The 18,439-nt window shown below is 34.0% G+C and overlaps 3 protein-coding genes across 4 annotated transcripts; 1 reads left to right on the top strand and 2 right to left on the bottom strand.

Moving 5' to 3' along the window:
* Window positions 1-14: 14 nt before the first annotated feature.
* Window positions 15-9,959, bottom strand: LOC139821103 (protein nervous wreck). 2 transcript variants are annotated; one of them, XM_071791871.1, is made up of 22 exons: window positions 9,352-9,553; window positions 7,640-7,737; window positions 7,399-7,444; window positions 7,200-7,285; window positions 6,619-6,763; window positions 6,198-6,334; window positions 5,778-5,841; window positions 5,491-5,619; window positions 5,092-5,214; window positions 4,768-4,871; window positions 4,446-4,590; window positions 4,290-4,367; window positions 4,100-4,151; window positions 3,903-4,006; window positions 3,470-3,614; window positions 3,169-3,341; window positions 2,709-3,015; window positions 2,394-2,608; window positions 2,185-2,281; window positions 1,913-2,029; window positions 1,774-1,805; window positions 15-1,468 (listed from the first exon to the last, which is right to left on the bottom strand). In XM_071791871.1, the coding sequence occupies exons 1-22, from the start codon at window positions 9,370-9,372 to the stop codon at window positions 896-898; spliced, it is 2,991 nt and encodes a 996-aa protein (XP_071647972.1). In that variant the 5' UTR covers window positions 9,373-9,553; the 3' UTR covers window positions 15-895. The 2 variants fall into 2 exon arrangements, with proteins under 2 accessions (XP_071647972.1, XP_071647973.1); XM_071791872.1 differs by lacking the exon at window positions 1,774-1,805 and adding an exon at window positions 9,831-9,959 and having other exon boundaries at window positions 1,301-1,468; window positions 9,352-9,736.
* Window positions 9,960-10,232: 273 nt separating this feature from the next.
* Window positions 10,233-16,863, bottom strand: LOC139820282 (BTB/POZ domain-containing protein KCTD20-like). The gene is given in 11 exon segments (XM_071790425.1): window positions 10,233-10,766; window positions 10,940-11,739; window positions 12,703-12,900; window positions 13,096-13,367; window positions 13,693-13,854; window positions 13,979-14,002; window positions 14,188-14,301; window positions 15,719-15,847; window positions 16,391-16,485; window positions 16,487-16,539; window positions 16,860-16,863. Coding segments are annotated over 10 exon segments (1,518 nt in total). The 3' UTR covers window positions 10,233-10,766; window positions 10,940-11,272.
* Window positions 16,864-16,920: 57 nt separating this feature from the next.
* On the top strand, window positions 16,921-18,426 carry LOC139821107 (nurim homolog). Its single transcript, XM_071791878.1, has 3 exons — window positions 16,921-17,290; window positions 17,372-17,852; window positions 18,130-18,426. The coding sequence occupies exons 1-3, from the start codon at window positions 17,164-17,166 to the stop codon at window positions 18,254-18,256; spliced, it is 735 nt and encodes a 244-aa protein (XP_071647979.1). The 5' UTR covers window positions 16,921-17,163; the 3' UTR covers window positions 18,257-18,426.
* The last annotated feature ends 13 nt before the right edge of the window (window positions 18,427-18,439 follow it).

The raw sequence follows: 18,439 nt of genomic DNA, 5'->3' as shown, positions 1-18,439 counted from the left end.
TGAATGAATAGTCCTTTTTACATGCAACACCAGTGTAATTCCTTTGAAATGTACGCCCTTTATAGTACACAGGTATCGACAATTCTTTCTATTATCCCATTCACTGTACATCGTCTCCTATGAAAGAAAATCTCCCCCTCCGACCCCTTCGTCAGCATTATTAACTCAAGAGTTTAATCAACTCATTAAAGCTCAATTTGTCCTAAGATAAGACAAATTAATTCTTCTAATCTTTTATTAATCGGTCAACACAAAGAAATCTCGGTGACCTTATATAAAGTCTTACATAAAGTCTTGGTGATCTTGTCTATTAATTTTTCTACCCTTTGTGACTGTTCTGATTTTAAACATCTCATGTACTTCAAATTATTTCTTATTCAACAGAATATTTTTTTCAATTAATTTACTAGATCATCTCTCTTCTTCAGGATGTTAATAAATCAGTACGGTAATCAGTATATAAGTAGCTTCATAAATGAATCTTTTCTTATGATCCTGATTCGTTAATAAAGATATATAACATACATTATTTTCAAAGTAGTTCGAAGTTAAATCTTATTCTGGACATTTTCCCGTACTTTCGGTACGCGAAAATAATTCTTATGCTTATATAGCCATAATTTAGACAGTCTTCAGCGCATTACTTGATCTATTAACATCCATTACTTTAAAGATAGGTCAGTCACAATTCCAAACGTCTTTATTCTCACCACTACTCGATCACCATAAGAACCTTATGAATTTCAGATAGAGTCTTAGCGTGAGTTTATTACAGTTAGTCTTTTTTGCCTAGCACCTCAGGTGATCGCCAGAAGTCTAGCAGATGTCGGAAGTTGGCGGGATGGCCATCAGGCAAGGTAATTCTGCCCTTGTTGGCCCCGGGGCTCAGTCAGTCCTAGGCGTTCGATTCCTTGAGCGTTTGCAATTTTTCCAATTGATCCGGCTGTAGCTCATCTGGGATGCTGGCTCTTCCTCCTACCAGCATTTTCCCTGGCGCGATTTCGTCCTCTTCCATGACCTCTGAAACTTCTTCCGTCACTTCTACTACCGTTCCCCTCGATTGAGAATTTTCGTTGGTGCTGGGACCGGAAGTTGATTCCGCTTCGCTTCCAGAACTGCTGCTGATTGGAAATGGTGCCGAGTCAGTTGGAAGTTCGTCAATTGTAGACTTTTCTTCAGCTTCTTCTCCCTCCTTCTCGTCCAAGATGACGGTCGGTTCTTCTTCCTCTTTACATTCGCTTTCATTTGGATCAGAGGCCGCACTTGAAGCTTCAGGATCAACTTCGGAGGCTTCTGCAGACTTTACCGAGTCTTCCGGAGTCTCCTCCGCCCCGGGGAAGGGATGTTCGATCTCTTCCATCGGAGTTGCGGCTGTGATCACTATCTGAGCCACTCCAAGACCGTAATCGTCTTTTTGGCTAGTGGATTTGAAGTCTTTACCGGATTTAGGATCCTCGGGCTTTTCCGTCTGCGAATTGAATGAAGTTTTATTCTTGATATAAGGTAACTCTGTGTAACTCTCTGTAAGTCTGTATAAATCATATCTCTCATATTTCATTAGATTTGAGAAAAACAACATAACTATTTCATTGCAGAAATAAAATTTGATTTTGATGAAATCTCTCTCTGAAGCAAACTTTATTGTTAATCATAAGCAACGTCCGTGTAGCATTAATATATTAAACCTTTGATAAAAATAATTGCATGCTTTTTGTAAAGAAGAAAACATTGAAACCAAACGTATAAATAATTTTTCACATTGTACCAAATTACCTTATCACCTGATTCATCTGATATCTCCACGACTGTGCAGCAAGTCATAATGTTTCATAGATTAAAATGAATAATACCTGCTGTATTTCAGCTATTATCATAGCAATTTCGAAGATTTCTATTTAATTTGGAAACTCACCTATACCTGGCGTTTCATCTTCCTCGAACTGTGCACCGTAGTGTTCCTTTTGGTCTTGCGACAAATTTATCTTAAATCCACTATCCCCGTTCACCATTGACTTCTCTTCTTGCGATTCTATAATAGACACATATATAATAAATAAATAAATAAATGTATATATGTGGAAATACTCTTTTATTTTTATACATATAAGCAATATATAAAAATAATATGTGTAAGTACATACATGTACAAAAATATTCCAAATTAATAAAAGTAGCTATAATTACCTCCCATTTGAGCAAGCTCATCGGCTAGCAAAAATTCTTCCGGTGCTTCTGGTGGAGTAAAGACTGGCGGCGCGGAACTCGGTGGTGTTATATTTTCCTGAAATAAAAAAAATGTTATATTACTTTTCTGTTATACAATTAGTTATAAGTTGATTATTCGATTTATAATTTTGATTCTGATCTATTTAAAACGATACTTAATTTCTCACCTGTGGGGTCAAAGGACATCCGTCCGCACCACAAGGTTCCACGACGAGAGAGGGGAAAAGACCCTGCTGACCTCTCAGCTCACCTTCCCACCAGCCGTCGTCTACATCGTGTGGTTCTTTTTTCAACACCTTAACGATGTCACCTTCCAAAAAGCTCAGCTCCTCCTCGCATGTCGCGTCGTAATCGTAAAGTGCGATGCAATATTGCTCCATTTCTATAATTTAATGTATGTATCATGTTATTTTGAATATCTGAAATTTTAGATCCTGTCGAGACAAACGAGAGGTATAAACGAATCGAATTTTCCGATATACCTCCAACGTGGTTTTGTATTATGGCTTCCGAAGCGGCACTTTGCAAATTGGCATCGGGGTCGACGGCGTCATGATCGTCAATCGTGTAATCAACGGATGAGAAGGAGATCTGCTGGACCAGACCTGGACCCTGCGAAGTTAGACCGGTGGTGGTCTCGGGTTCTCTTTCTACATCGAGATAGTTTTGAGGAACGAAACCTTCCTCTCCTCGGTAATTTCTTGCTCTTAACCATCCGTCGCCATCGCCTTCACCCACCACATCTAGCTGCTCGCTTTCCACGATGGAAAGCTCATCGGGATTTTGCGCCTAAAAGAGAAAAATTAGTTTGTTTTTACAGAATATATACCAAAAAATATCACTTTAATCAAGGATATTTCTAATGCACGAAGTGCTATTTAATTTCCCATAATCAATACTTTGTATTTATTCTATAAAGTATAATTCTACAGAATCGCTTACTGTATAGGAGTATAGAGCAGTGCATTTGTATATGGGTTGGTTAGAAGGCATCTCTGGTGTCTCGTGCGTCATGTCCTGGTCATCTTTCTCTTCGTTCTCCCAATCAACCGACATAGGATCTTCCCAGCCTGCCGTTAACTGCTCTATCCGTTGCTTCTCCTGCTCCAGCAATGCTAAAAAGATAATTTTCAGTTTTCTACACGGTATATATAAAATATATAAAATAAGTTAATGTGTAAATAATAAATAAATTATGTAAATACTTGTAAAATTTAATTTTGTATGAAAATTATCTGCATACCATCGACTTCGGCACTGTCATGCCTCTGTCTTTCTTCAATTTCCTCTTCCTGTTGAGGCGCATTCTTTCCGGGTCGCTCCAATGTCGTTAGGTCGCTTCCGCCGTCGCCGTCGCTGTCGTAGAATGAGTCCGATGATGGATGTTCCTAAAAGTAATATTGTATATAAGTACATTTCTTTTGTTATTATTAAAAAACTGTGCATAATTTTTTCACATGTTTTTATTCTTGACTGCACAGTGTTATGATTTAATGAGAGCGATCGTTCAACAAATTCTCTATTGTCGGATACAATTATTTAAGTGGCTAATGCTAGAGATGGAAAACTAAGATTGAAAAAATAATAGAAAATATTTTTATATATTCATATAGAATATATCTATCTTTGTTAGAGAAAAATTTGACGAAAAGCACATTATGCATTTTGAGAATTACCGCTGCACCAGATGCATCTGTCCTAACAGAGAGAGAACTGGCCGAACGCGGCATGTCCTGAACGCTTAGTGTTTCAGCCTCTTGTAAGAATTCGTCTACGTTCACTGTAAAATACGAAGCAGAGTAAAATTTATAATTTTATAGATCAATGTAAAAAAAATGTTATATTTCTATTAAAACAGAAAATATTAACAAACCTCCACCGAGTCGAAGACATTCTAGCCTTGCTTCCGCCTTGAGTTTTGCTGTCTGTTAGAAAAGAATATATTTTATGAGTATGTGTGACACACTATAGAAATTATTGTAATTATCATTTGACTTAATTTTTGGATATATATCAAAATAAATAATTCTTTCTTTTTTTTTGTAGATAAAGTTAAAGCTTACCTCTGCTCGTCGAACGGCGTGCTTCAATTCATCGATCTTAGTATCTAAATCTGGACCATTAGGATCGTTCGGATCAGTCTGGAAAAAAAAACAAATTAGAAAGGTTTACAATTTATTTTTTCTTTCCTTTCTTTCAGGACATCCAGTGACACGAACCTTCTGACCAGACTCTTTGAGTTGGTATAACATTTGAAGTTTCCGGTTATTTTCACGAATGTTGCTGACCTCACGGGCAATTTTTGTCGACCAGCGACGCGCTTCTTTGCCCAATGTCGTCGCCGCTGAATGATCGGCAGTTACCCTAGATTCGTAAAAATTTTTATCCAGATCATGCTATTAAAATGTAGTTTCACAGAAGAGAATTTTTTGCAACGCCAATTCAGTACTGATTACGTCTAAAATTTATTTCGTTATCATATCGATATGATTTAAAATAAAACATTATAATCTACAAACTATGTACAGATGATCTACAAACCTATCTACTGGATCGTTATCGCAACGCTCAAAGTCGTATTGAATATGTTGCTTCAAAACAGGATAGTATAAACAGCAACATTGGATATTGTACTCCCTAGTAAGCTGTAATTCGACATGTTATTCGTAAATTCTTTCCTCGTTGTGATAAAAAATAAAAATTTTTACAGTAATATCAACATAATAAAGATTAAGAAGAAAAAAGAATACAAATCTCGGAGTATAAAGTAGGTAAAGAATATAAAAATTAAAATAAGTGATAAAATAATATTATGAATAACATTGCTGGTCTCTCTATTATTCCGATATCGATTTTTAGACGTACCTGCTGAGCTTGATCGCGAATCTTGCCGAAGCTGTTCTGTGTGGCTAGACAAGTGAGCAGCTCCGTGCGTCCCATCAGTGTTAAGTACTCCGCTACTTTGTCGTAAACTCCTTGCTCCAAATACTAAGCAACGTGAAGAAATACAGCAAATAGAAATAGTCTCAGGTATAAAATATAAAAATCGAGATTTTGCCAAGATAAAAAGAACAATAGCAATTCACATTATATTAACGCATACAGAGATTGCGGAGTAGGACATTTGAAATTATTGCTTCGACTTAGAAAGAGCTTAGAATTGCGCATTTAATATGGAATTGCGTACTAAAATATTTTCTGATCTTACTGCTATCTTTCAATTTGCCGATCGCATATCACCATCACCGCTGTGTGGGGACTTACCTGCATGGTGCTCTGTAAATCGACTACAAAATATCGGTTCTGATGGGCATTGGCGGCGGCGAGGCTCAATAGGTAATCATTGCGAGCACCAGTTGATTTCTCCTCCAAAGCGTCTCGCTTCGAGCTCACCTGACATGCAAAAGAGATTATTCAAAACTAAAAAGTATTTGTTTAATAAAATCCATAGCCTCAAAAAAATTATGAATTTTGAAAAGATCTCGTGTGATGATTTACGTCTTAAAATATCTGCAATAATCGATTAATTTTTATAATAAAGAATCATATACCTTGGCGCTATTTTTCTGCAAAGACGTTATTGATTGGAAGAAGGAACCCTTCTTTTTCTTCAGTCTGAAAGCATTGAGTAAACATGAATTATTGCATTCGCGATTGTGCGGCCGCGGCTCATATAGTTAGCCAATAATAATGATAATACACAGCGTATGAAAAAAAACAAATGGTCAAAATGTTGAAAAGATTATTGAAAGAAGGAAAGTATACGTTAGAAAACTTCGAGTTTCGAGTATAAATATATATATATACAGTATATATTACAAAGATAATAATACATGTTTTTTTGTGAAATTGTTCTCATCAAGAAACAAAATTATATTAGAGTTTATATTTTATAAGAATTTTACTTTCGAAAAAACTCAAGAGAGACTTAATTTTCGAGTAAATAAGTGAAATTTAAATAATATACGTACTTTTCTTCAATGTCTTTTGCTTTATCACGCACATCGTGTGCGCTATGTTCTTCGTCAAAGTACAATTTCTTCGTCTTGTCGACATCCTGTACGCAAGTTTGGAGCTCTTTTTGTACTATCAATAATTGGTCGATTGCCTAGAAATTCATTTATTACAGAAGCATTTCAAATATATAGCATTTATAATATAATATTTATACAATTAATTATATTTATAAATATAAATTGCATTTATAAGCTCTGCAATATAGAATTTTCTTATATTTTTTATTTAGAAAAAAAACATTTTAAAAGTTTTTTCTAAATAATTCAAAAATCTATTTCTTTCCAACTTGTGTTATCATTGTCATATTTATATATCAAATACATAAAATATAAGATGTGTATTATTAATTTATGACAAAATCTTCAATCTCAATACCTTCTTAGAGATTTGTAATTTGTGCATTCTGAGGATCTTGGCGTCATCGGCGATTTGCTGCTGGAAGATCTCGACAGCGGCGAGGCGCGCGCGCGCCAGCTTCTCGTTCTCCTCCAGCACGGTTCGCCACACGTTCCACATGTTCCTATAATCATTCGACCGCCCGCCAGCGGATCGCCATTTACCTATGACCCTTCTTCTCCTTGGCAAACTTCCCCGATCGATAAACAGCCGGGAATTGAAACCGGTACAATTCCGTAGAGGTCAAATTCCCGTGTATATGATACGCGAAAATAATTCTTACTTTTGTTAAGTCATATCGATTTTCTTAATTCATCTTTATGTTACACGATAACGTATCAAAATTTCATGTATATATTAATTGGGTCAATTAATTATCAGAAATTAATAATAGCTAATTATTAACGTAGATTATAAAACCAATCTAATCTTATTAGAATTAAATATTGTAAGTGCGCAAAAATAGTTTTTAATGTGTATAAGATTTTCCGCAACATATATATCATAGAAAAAGAGATAAAGTTATACGTGCAGACTTTCGTTTTGCAAGATCTAATTACCATTTCTCTTCTGCTCCATCGAATTTGAGATCTGGTATATTCGGTATCTTCTTATTTAAGTACGCAGACGATATTTTGAGTAACGCCTGAAAAGCGGTATGTCCATATCACAATTAAAAAATTAATAGTAACGAGTACTATAAATATTTATTACTATTAAAAAATAACACATATATAAAAAATGTGAATAATTCCTTACCTCAGAGTAGGATTTTTCAATGGCAGACTTTTTTATCGTAAAATTACTGAAAGAGAAAAATTACTATACTTATTTGATTATCGAAACCATTTGAAAAATTTATCAACAACAATTTTGAAATAATAATCACAACTGGTATAATACACTTTTTAAAAATATAAAATTATTCTCCCAAGCTGTAAACTGTATTATTTAAAAAAACGCAATATTGCGCCCAAATTGTCGTTTAATAACAACTCACCGTATGTCTTCCAGAAGATCGCACTCATGCTGATTTTTCGCCTGCAATTTTGCCGCCTGCTCCGTGTGCACATTTTTAAGAAATTTCGCGTAGTTTCCCTTACAATCAAACAAAGAAAACAAATTAAATAAACATAAATTAGTTATTTTACTATTTCACATTTTAATTAAAAGAATTTTAATTATAAATTACTTCAAGTTTCTTATTTCTAGCAATTAATCGAATCTCTCAAGCTCTCTCTCTCTCTTTTTTTCTTTCTCTTTCTTTCACTCCTCACTCCAAGTGCAAATCGAAAATCAATGATAATCGACACAGGGTGTTTTAATATCATATGAAACGGTATTTATAGTTGTTTCTTGGTGAAGAATTTTTTATTTAGCCATACGTATATATGTATATGTGTATGTATACGTGTATGAAGAAATGTTTCTTTTCTAAGAAACGAACATCGCCCAATGACATAAAACGGTAAATTGCAAAGTTAAAAATTGCAATAAAAACAGTAAATCATGTTGTTAAAATTAATCGCAACTTTGTAATTAATTTTTCAAGATATATAATTGTGATTAAATATATTTTGTAAGTAATTATAATTATTATTTAAAATGGTAATACTATATCCATATAGATTATATAGAAATATAAATAAATATGAATTTATAAATTACTTATAAACTAGCATTTGTAACGATTGCTCTTAATAATATTTATATTATACACATACACACACACACATTTAGCAGTGTAACGTAATGTCGTCCAGAAATGCACGCTGCCTAAATCTTTTTGACAAAATCGATAAAAACATTTCCTTGAGATTATTCTATCACTCTGTTACTTTTTAAAAATTTCTATATAATTTTATAATTTCTGTAAGCGTATATTTCGTCTCTCCACGTAATATACAAAATAATATCGAAAGTAAATTGCTCGCGAAATTCCGACATGAAGGTGTTAACAGCGATTACGTTGGACGTGCACTCTTTCGCCTTTCGCCTATCTGCTTCTTCGCTTTATTAATTCTTCCTTTCCACCCTCTCCATTTCTTTCTTAAAGAGCGTCCTCCTTTGAACTGTCAATTAAAACCGGCATAATTTTACAGAATTTCAATTCTGATGATATATAATTATAAGTAAATCTCGCTCTTTCTCATTCTATTACTGTGTATTTACTATTATTAGATTTTTATTACTTTGCTTATTTTGAGATTGATATAAAATTAATATTATCATTATTGATATTAAAGGATTAAAATTGTTTCAATATTCTTCAAAATTATTTGACTTTTTGTAGAAAACACGGATCTTGTAAATTGAAGCATGTATTTAATTATTATTTTTTTTGTGTTCTTGATTATACATTATTTATTACTGATTCGTACATAAAACTATATTATTAAAATCGCGCGAAGAATTGCTATGTCATTATCGTTTTATATTGATTAAAAGACTGAGACGAATGTTCAAGTTTCTTTTTCTATGTGGCTTCGGCATAGGAAAACGATCTTTACGTTTGACACGATATAAGGTCGATTTTCTTGTGTAACTATAACACAAGAAGATGACTCTTGCGTTTCGGACGCACTTGGCTTGACGTAAAGACGTTTCTCCCCTACCTACAGCATTGAGAGTCAACCCTACAAGATTACAGCGGTTACAACCCATTGTTCGGAACGGGGGTGAGTTCTGGAGTACGCAATGACTTCCTCTTACTTTTCTCGGCGGTGGTTGCATGCTGAGGCGAGTTTTTCCCGCAGCGCCGGGGGTAGAGGAGGAGGAGGGGCAGTTTTGCTCTCACTTGCCCTCGCTCACTCGCGACTCACCCTCTATGCGCACACACCCCACGCACGCACCCTCGTCGTGCACCTGTCGCGCGACCGTACGCTACTGATCTCCTGCCCTCCTGAGGCCGCCGCCGAGGGTAGTACGTCCCTTATTGATCGTCCAACCCCCACCCCCTGATAGCGCGTGCGCCTCCCCCGGGTCGGGGGAGGCGAACGACTTCCTTTCTGACGACCTACTAAGCCTCGAAAGGAGAGATGATGAGAGGGGCAGATAAGGGGAGGGGGTTAATTCGAAATCCTCATAATTTTAGTCACTATAATTAATGATTTAACATGTTAAAAATTTATTCGATTTATCATACTGGAATGTACTTTGCAATAGGGTAAAGTAATGACAAAGATTTTTACTCTATTTGTGTGTATGGATAAGAATGAAAGCTCCATCTGGAATGTTGTCTATATGTGAGAATGGTATTCTTACAATGTCCTTTTTTCCATATAATAGTCTCAACTTTCTCGTGAAAACATAGATAATGTTAAATTAAGAATTGAGAGAAGTTGAATATAAAACTATAAAAAAACAGACCACAATATGAATTCCACCCGTAAAAAAGTCTCAAGAGCTTAAAAATAGGTCGAGTATCTTAAAATTAAAAAACTCATGCAAATATATGGCTAATATTGTTTAGTTATAAACTTCTTTTTAAAATGTCTATACATCTCTGACAAATTTTCTATATTAGGAAATACTTCAATAATATAAAAGCCCTTTAGGAAAATTGTAATAAAAGGAAAATAAGTTTGAAGGAGTAAAAATGGCAAAAATTTATTTGAGAAAAAATCGCGTATTCAACTTTGTTTATTATAATAGTATAAAACGGGAAAGACCGATGGTAGTAGAAGATTCAACGATAATACATCGATCGTATTCGCAAAAAATTATACACCTAAGTAAATCTATATACATATATATTATAAACGCTTATATACACAAAATTGCAAAAGATCACAAAAACTTTATGACAAGAGATGCTAGACGAAGAAATTCATGTCATTCATAGTCCTAATATAAGTCTTTTTTCTTAAACAGAGTCATACATACCTTCAAAAACCGTATGGTGACAAAAGAACGACATTCATACACATTGCATTATCATTAATTATAAATATTCCTTCGTCTTTTGACTTCAATAATGTTTTTAGATAGAATCGTATAAATTCGAAACAGAAGGAAACCGGGAAAAAAGCAAAACATAGAATCGTGAAGACTGGAGTGCATAGTATCTTGATAAATCTTTCGATGCATCCTGTTTTTTTAATCACACGGTCGAACAAATAAAAAACCTAAAAAAAAAAAAAAATCCATATAATAGTAAAATACAACAATATAACGTCAATAATGAAGTCTCGTTCACAAAGTAATACTAAAATCATTTCTTTTCGTAAATCTTTCAAAACATAAATACATTTTTCTTTACGGGATAGTATAAATTCCGTGACAAAAGGACGGAAATTACCTCATAAATAATTGATTCCTTCTTTTTCTAAGCTGTAGAATTTTTAGGATATGCATTCTGGAAAATTTTCAGCGTATATCTTCCGTTCACAAGATCCAATGTATTCCAAAGTCTTCAGAGTTCAATTTGTAACGATTCAAATCAAATGCACCTCAGTCTTTTAAGAATCCAGTACACTCCGGTTTTCAGAATTAAGTTCTCATTCTTCAAGATGGAGACTACAAGATTTTCTTCAAGAACTTTTTTTAAGAACTTTATAAATAAATATTTTCTTAAAGTTTGTTTTCAAGATCTTTTTCAGGATTTCGAAATTCCATTCCAGTTTACTCCCATCTATAACGGTAGCTCGTCTGATGGTATCGGACCCAAATCTTGATCGCCAGGTCCCATCGGTCCATCCACATCAGCGTCCAAACCCATAGGAAGTCCAACTACTTCTGGCTGGGAGACTGCTCCTTCAGCAACCTGGAGAAGCATAGGATTTCCAGCAGCATCCAGAACAGGGTCGGCTGTGGCTTCAGCCAGGTTCGTCACTGACTTGGATTTAACGCATTGGAAGTCAACGTGACGACTCTTGGCCTCTTCCTTTTCCCAAGACATATGGATGAAGGGACGCTGAACATAATTGTAGATGACCTCAGCGCGACCACCGGCGCGTTTCTTTACTTTCTCTTTGTAAGTCGGATAGCCCTCGATGCCTAAACGAATTTTTTTAAGGCCACGCTCCTTCATTACTTGCTTGGCCACGTCTCGGTTTTCGATGTACTTGAAAAAGCGATACATCGCCGTGCTATTGACAGCTGAAAGTAAAAAAAAGGGTATGATATAAAATAACCAATGTTTGAGATCTAGATTTTAGACTTTACGAAATAAAGAGAGTCAAATAAAAGTAAGAAATTGAACTATAATAAAATAAAATCACGAAATATATATGCGTACAGTTTTAATTTTGAAACAGACTTCAGTCTTTAAAGAAAATTATGTTTCTTTTATGTTTATGATATATAAGTTTATTATATCAACGTTTAAAGTCCATTAGTTAAGTCGCACACAAATTCCAGGTCTCTACATAAAGTCCAGCATTTCCTAAGTGTGCGAGGGGTTAAATATATGGTGCACATTACAGATATTAATATCACCAGTTACCTTGAGAATTTATTGCTAAAGAAAACAGGCGGAACTAATGGAGATTATGCCTTCAAAGACAAAGTTAATCGATTTTACATTGAACACAGTGTAAGGTTAACGCTTTCATAACTAAAAAAGTTGCACGTGTTTTCTTAAAGCTTCTGAAGGTTACTTATACTTATAACAAATTACGTGCTATATCAAAAGTATGTATAAAAGAGAAGATTTAAAAGAATTATTTTAAGTGAGTTACACTATAGAATCCACGCAAGATATTTAATATTATATTTAATTTTTAATAAATAAAATAATTTAAGTAAAATAAACTGCCAAAATATACTATCTAAAAATTTGTGTGCTTCCATATTAATTAATATAAAAGTTATGTTTGTTAAAAACGAGAAGTTTCAAATGATTACTCATTTAAGACTTTATTCACTTCTTACGATAGAGTTCTTAACTTAGAAATATACATATGTAGAATGTTGCAAAGCTTAAGGTTCCTGCCTACTTTTAACACTTTTCTAAGGGCTTTAATAATCATTAAATAACCGTAAAATTAACGTAACACGCAATCTGCCTTTTTAATCTGTTTTCTTTAATTTTTAATTCTTAAAAATCCTCTATTCACTTACTTTGGGAGTATTCTTCTCCCATTTGAGGCGGATACTCCTCATCCCAATCGACGATATCGTCTTCGAGCAGGACGACAATATGACACTCGCGATCACCGCGTCGCGCACTGTTCACCATCAATGGCAAGATCAAATCCTCTAAGAATACCTCGAACTGGCAGCGTGCACCTTCATTCGACAATTCGTGTAGCAATCCTCCTGCAACAACAAACTCTTTAACTTTAAAGATTCCTATATAAAAAAATCATTTTCCATCAGTTTAATATTTTTTTTATTATATATTATAATATATGAAAAAGAATACAAACTTCTTTTATAAAACTTATAAAAGAACTGTACAATAATATATCAAATTAATAACAATATATACATATATTGTTTCACAATACTTACTAAGATTTTGGCATTTTACCGTGCTAGCATCAAAAGGTACCAGCAGGTAGTCGCAAGCTTCTCGTAATTCTTGAACGCTTACGGTCGGGGGACATCGAATTACTCCGCCCTTATAATATTCTAAGATAGCACGGAAAACCATGGCAGAAATACCATCGGCGACCTCATACTCGCCGCGTTCATTAGGTTGAGCATATTCCACGCCTGAACTGAACATACGACCCAACATTGTATTAGGGTGCGCTGTGAACAAAGCCGGATCAACGATAAATCTGAAACAAAAAAGATTAAAATGGATTTAATAAAAAGAAAAGTAAATCAGCAAATCTCTAATAAAAGAATAACTAAATTACAATCTTTCAGCAACAGTATATTTTCTTTGATGTACAATCAAAAACATAATCTTTGTTTAGTAATGTAAAAGTAGCTTTTTAGAGCTTTTAACACACTGCAGAAAGTAACATTATTTTTGTATTATATCAGAGCATAATAATAAAAAACATTAGAATCTAACTAAAAAATATATATCTTAATTTTATATTTTTAATATTTGCTTATTTAATTTAATGTATTATATTAATACGTTTCTATTATCACCTGGTATTATCGACGATGAGAGTGATTCTTTCATCGCTAGCTGGCTGATTGCTAATCCCGGTAGCAGATGCTGTTGACGATCCTCCGGACATTGTGATATCTCTGCCACTGTTTTGATTTTGATTTTGACTTTGTTTGGCCATATTGACGTTTGAACGAATTCTGCGAGAAAGATTAATTGTCTCTCTTAATGAGCATATCTATTAAGATATTTTTTTAATAATGTAGGAAACTTCTTGATAGATGTATAAGATGATGTGGTATTAACGCAATTTGTAAGACCTACCTTATAAATTGCGAAGCCCGGTAGCTCGATTTTGAGATTTGCAGACATTATAAGAAAGAAAGAGTAATTGTACGAAATGAATATAATAGTTAAAATTCGTGTTTTATTTCTTTAATATCAATTTTATTCAGTAAATAGTTTAAACTGTGTGTTTTCAAAGAAATAAGCACACAGGAAAACTTCGGCTTTTATCTGTTACGTGCATTTACCTGTTAATGAGCCTCGTGCCCTGCGAATTTCTGCCGGAATTGAAAGAATGACAATGCCGATCGCCACTGCTGTCCCTCTGTACCAGACAAGATTTCGGCTTCGACGAACCACAACTATACATGCACAGAACAACCACGTAATCTTATACTAATCGGCTACTGATACAAGCACCTATAACGTCTCTATTATGCTACTTTATAAGAATTTATTGGTTGCTTCCATAACATCTGATATATGTACATCTCGCAAAATGCAAATGGTGCAATTACGTTAAAGCCAAATTCCCGTGATACAAGAGAAAATGACATGAAACGTCTTGGGTATGTCGATGATACGGGAAATTCAATGTCACGAAAATAATTCTTTCGTTTGTATTTATAGTAGATATTTTATTCGGCGCAAAGTCGATTTTTGTGCACCTATATCATGGGAAAAAATTCTTTTCTGAAAATCATCATATTGGTTTCAAATATCACTACTAGATAGTCAAAAAATGTCAATTTCAAAGAGATTATCAATTATTGTTCCGTGTGCGTACGCGCGCATATACACAAATATATTTAAAAAATAGATACAGAGATATAGAGAAATATGCGTTATACAAGGTGACAATAGATGTTTTAATCTCTTTGAAGTAAACATTTATATACATGTATACACACATACATATACTATAAGTTATATATGTGTAGAGTATTATATATAGAAACTAATTCTATTCTATAACATACGAGATTCTATGATAGAAAAGCAAAGAGTCCTGGTTCTGCTAAATTCTCTATTCCTTCATAATGTATAATATTACAAAAGGCAAGATGTTTTATCTTCATTTATTTTTCTATACATAGAATTTTCAAATACGTGGCATAAAAATACTATATTAAATGCTCAAAGCAATAAAATAAATAAAACTGAATATAAGTATACTTAAATCAAATCAATATGTCGAGGAAAATGTATAATATACAACATTTAAAATAAATATATTTATATGTCATTGTATTTTTCAATATATGTATATGTATTCAAGTATATTTATAATAATAATACGTACGACAATGTTCATATGTATATATAAAGTATCAAGACATAAGTATTAAAGACAAAATCTGACCGTGTATGTTATGCATTTTCTTCATTTATGTGAGTTCAATTAATTTTTTACGCTTTTTATTTTGCCAATTGGCAAAATGCATGTAAATTTATATATAAAGAATAATTTGCATGCGAATAATAGATATTCATAAGGGCAAGTCTAAGTGCATGCTAAGAAATCTAAGACATTGTAGAAACTAGAATCACAGAGCTAATCTCTTTTCATTCACGTATATGGAATGATGGACTCTATCTCCAAAAATGTCAACGTTTTAAGTGTTAATAATGATATACTCTGTTTTGTAACGTACAATGAAAGTAGTTTTAATAAATGCATTGCTGTGAATCTATATAAAAGTCATCCCACGGGCATTCTGCGTTGCCGAATTTAAAACTGAGCAATTGAAGTTGGGCATCAGGAAATTTGCGAATTACCTCAATCTGTTCTTGTACAAGCGATGCCTTCCCCTTCCATCAATCTCCTTATAATCAGTCTCTGTATCACTGCTGCTGTCTTCTTGTACATAATTGATGCGCTCCGACAGATTTGACATGTTGAACCACCTGACAAAAGTAAAAAAACAAACATATGTACATGGTAAGAGAAAGAAACACTCGCAATCTTTTGTCCTTCCTCTCTTTCCACAGAACCTTGACCCAACGTTTAAAAAATACACAATATGTAGAACTTGTTTTCTTATGCTATGAAAAAAATATCCTAACCTTTTGACAGTTAGCCTAACCTTAAAAAGTTATTTTTATCGAATGCTTAATCTCCATCTCTTTATATAAATTGCATCATCCTTCCTTTATAGTGCCAAGCGACGATTTTAACTGCTATTTTCATATTCTACTCGTCGATACATAATAACATCAAATTTGATTCAAATTTGTGCATTCTATATGTTTATCAACTACAAAAGGTGTTGAAAAAGTGTAGGGAGAAGCAATGTCCTCAAATGAGACTTTCAAGTTTCAAGCCTTCAACGTTTAACCTTCTCGGATTGTCCTTTCGAAGGTGTCTTTCGAAATCTCGACATTCTTATCGAAGATACGTCAACGATACGTCTCATAATACGGCAGGCAGCCGTATACGACGATACTTACGAGCTCGAGATCGAGAGAAACCAACCGAGCCGTTTTAAAAACCTCTTCGTGGCCTGGCAGATCTCCAGATCGTATGAATCAGCAGGAATCAGGAATGCGGGTTAACCCGATGACAATGGCCCTCCAATTGACGAATGTAATAAATATAACTACATACGTATCTACTCACTACTACCACTAAACTGCAACGCGATCGACACTGGAATATACCTCGCCATATAAGCCTCGCACAACTGACACAAGCAAATTCTGTTCTGTGTGAATTCCTGTTCTAGTGCGGAGAGGTTAAGGTGCACTTGCACTGACTCGCACCGAGCTCCTCCCTCTCACCTATTTGTCAATGGCCGCGCGTTCAGCAGACACAACTGTTGAGTTCGTCTTATCAACATTCTGCGTTGATTGGTTGGTTCTAAAAGTAAGAGCCAATCACGTTCGACTGCTACTCAGCGGGTTGGTCTGCTGAACGCGCCCATTTTCCTTGCGATTTAAAATTACTAGATTTCACCACACAGCACGTGGTATTTCTAGTGATTTATTCGCACGCGATCCAGGAGTATTAGCGTCGATGTAACGCTATTTTTACGCTGGTGTATAGTGTATATATAATCCTTAAATTAGGGTAGCAATTTATTTATTTATTCATAAACAAATGTCACGTTTATGAAATATACACTTTTTCGTAACGAAGTATTACAACGAAGTACAAAAATACATTTCCCATAACATAATCTGTGTGCAACTTAACTCCTTTATGTCATTTATCTCTCAAAAAAATGATCTCGAATGTGTTAAGCGTAATCGTGGGCGCTTCCAGTTTCGTATATACTTGCTACATCTTGTGCAGACTAACTTATTTCTTGTCAACTTACGGCGATAATGAAAGTTTACACATGGTGTCAGGTACATCCTTCTTAAATAACGTCAAACTTTGAACAATAGTATAATTATTTCTCTAACAATATATTATTTTATTGTTTTCAGATGAGAATGCAGCTGAATCTACTTTATGGTCTCTTTTAGTGGATATGTTGCTCATTACAATCTTTGTCTTTCAACATTCAATCATGGCCAATGATCTCGTTAAACAAACTTTCTCTCGACTGCGTATCGAACATCTTAGTAGGAGTATTTACAATGCCTGCAGCTCAGCGAGTCTTCACTTCTTGATCAATAAATGGCAGCAGACTCCAGCTGCAACAATGTGGAAGTTTGACACTTCGAACGAGACAGTCTGGATGTTATTTTCCAGCCTCCATGTATTTGCTTGGACTATTATTTATAGTGGATGCATTATGATGGATATTGCTGAGCTCTGTGGACTCAAGCAGATATGGTATAAAGTGTCTGAAAGAAATGGTCCATTGGATACAAAATCTAGGGAACTGCGCAGATATATGAGACACATGAGACATCCTAGTTTTACTGGGTTTCTTGCTATTTTATGGATTTATCCTATCATGAGGTAAGATTTTGTAAAATTGAGTTGAATTCTTGACATCTACAACGCCTTAAAAAAAATTATATTTATATAAACTAAAGTAACATCAATTTAAAATTCATGCTAAATAATTTTGAATGCCTTCGTAAAATTGTGTACGATATCTATAAATTGAAAGACATCTTATCGATTTATATGATTCAGAATTTATGCAAATTCTAAATCATATAGAACGACTTTTGAGAACAAATAAAATAAGAAAACTAAAATAATTTTGACGAATATAATTTTTTTTTTACAGTGCGGATCGAGTACTATTGGGCATCATATTAACAGTGTATATGACATTGTTGTGGACAATAGATTATGAAGACTATAATTATCATAACAGATATTTCAGACAGAAGCAAATAGAATTGTCTTATTAGATTTATCATCTTTCTCCGTCTTGATTTTTCAACGCGTCTTCAACATTTCTCTGATTCTCGTTAATTTCCTATCATATTTATGAATTTATGCAACAGATTGACATAAATTAATGAACATTATGTATTATACATGTGTAACAAGGATTTATATAATATATTTCATTTAAAAAATCTTAGTTTAAC

Source organism: Temnothorax longispinosus, chromosome 10, assembly GCF_030848805.1.
Source record: "Temnothorax longispinosus isolate EJ_2023e chromosome 10, Tlon_JGU_v1, whole genome shotgun sequence".
NCBI lineage: Eukaryota > Metazoa > Arthropoda > Insecta > Hymenoptera > Formicidae > Temnothorax > Temnothorax longispinosus.
The sequence above is the reverse complement of the archived record's forward strand: the minus strand, read 5'-3'. Positions and strand labels throughout refer to the sequence as shown.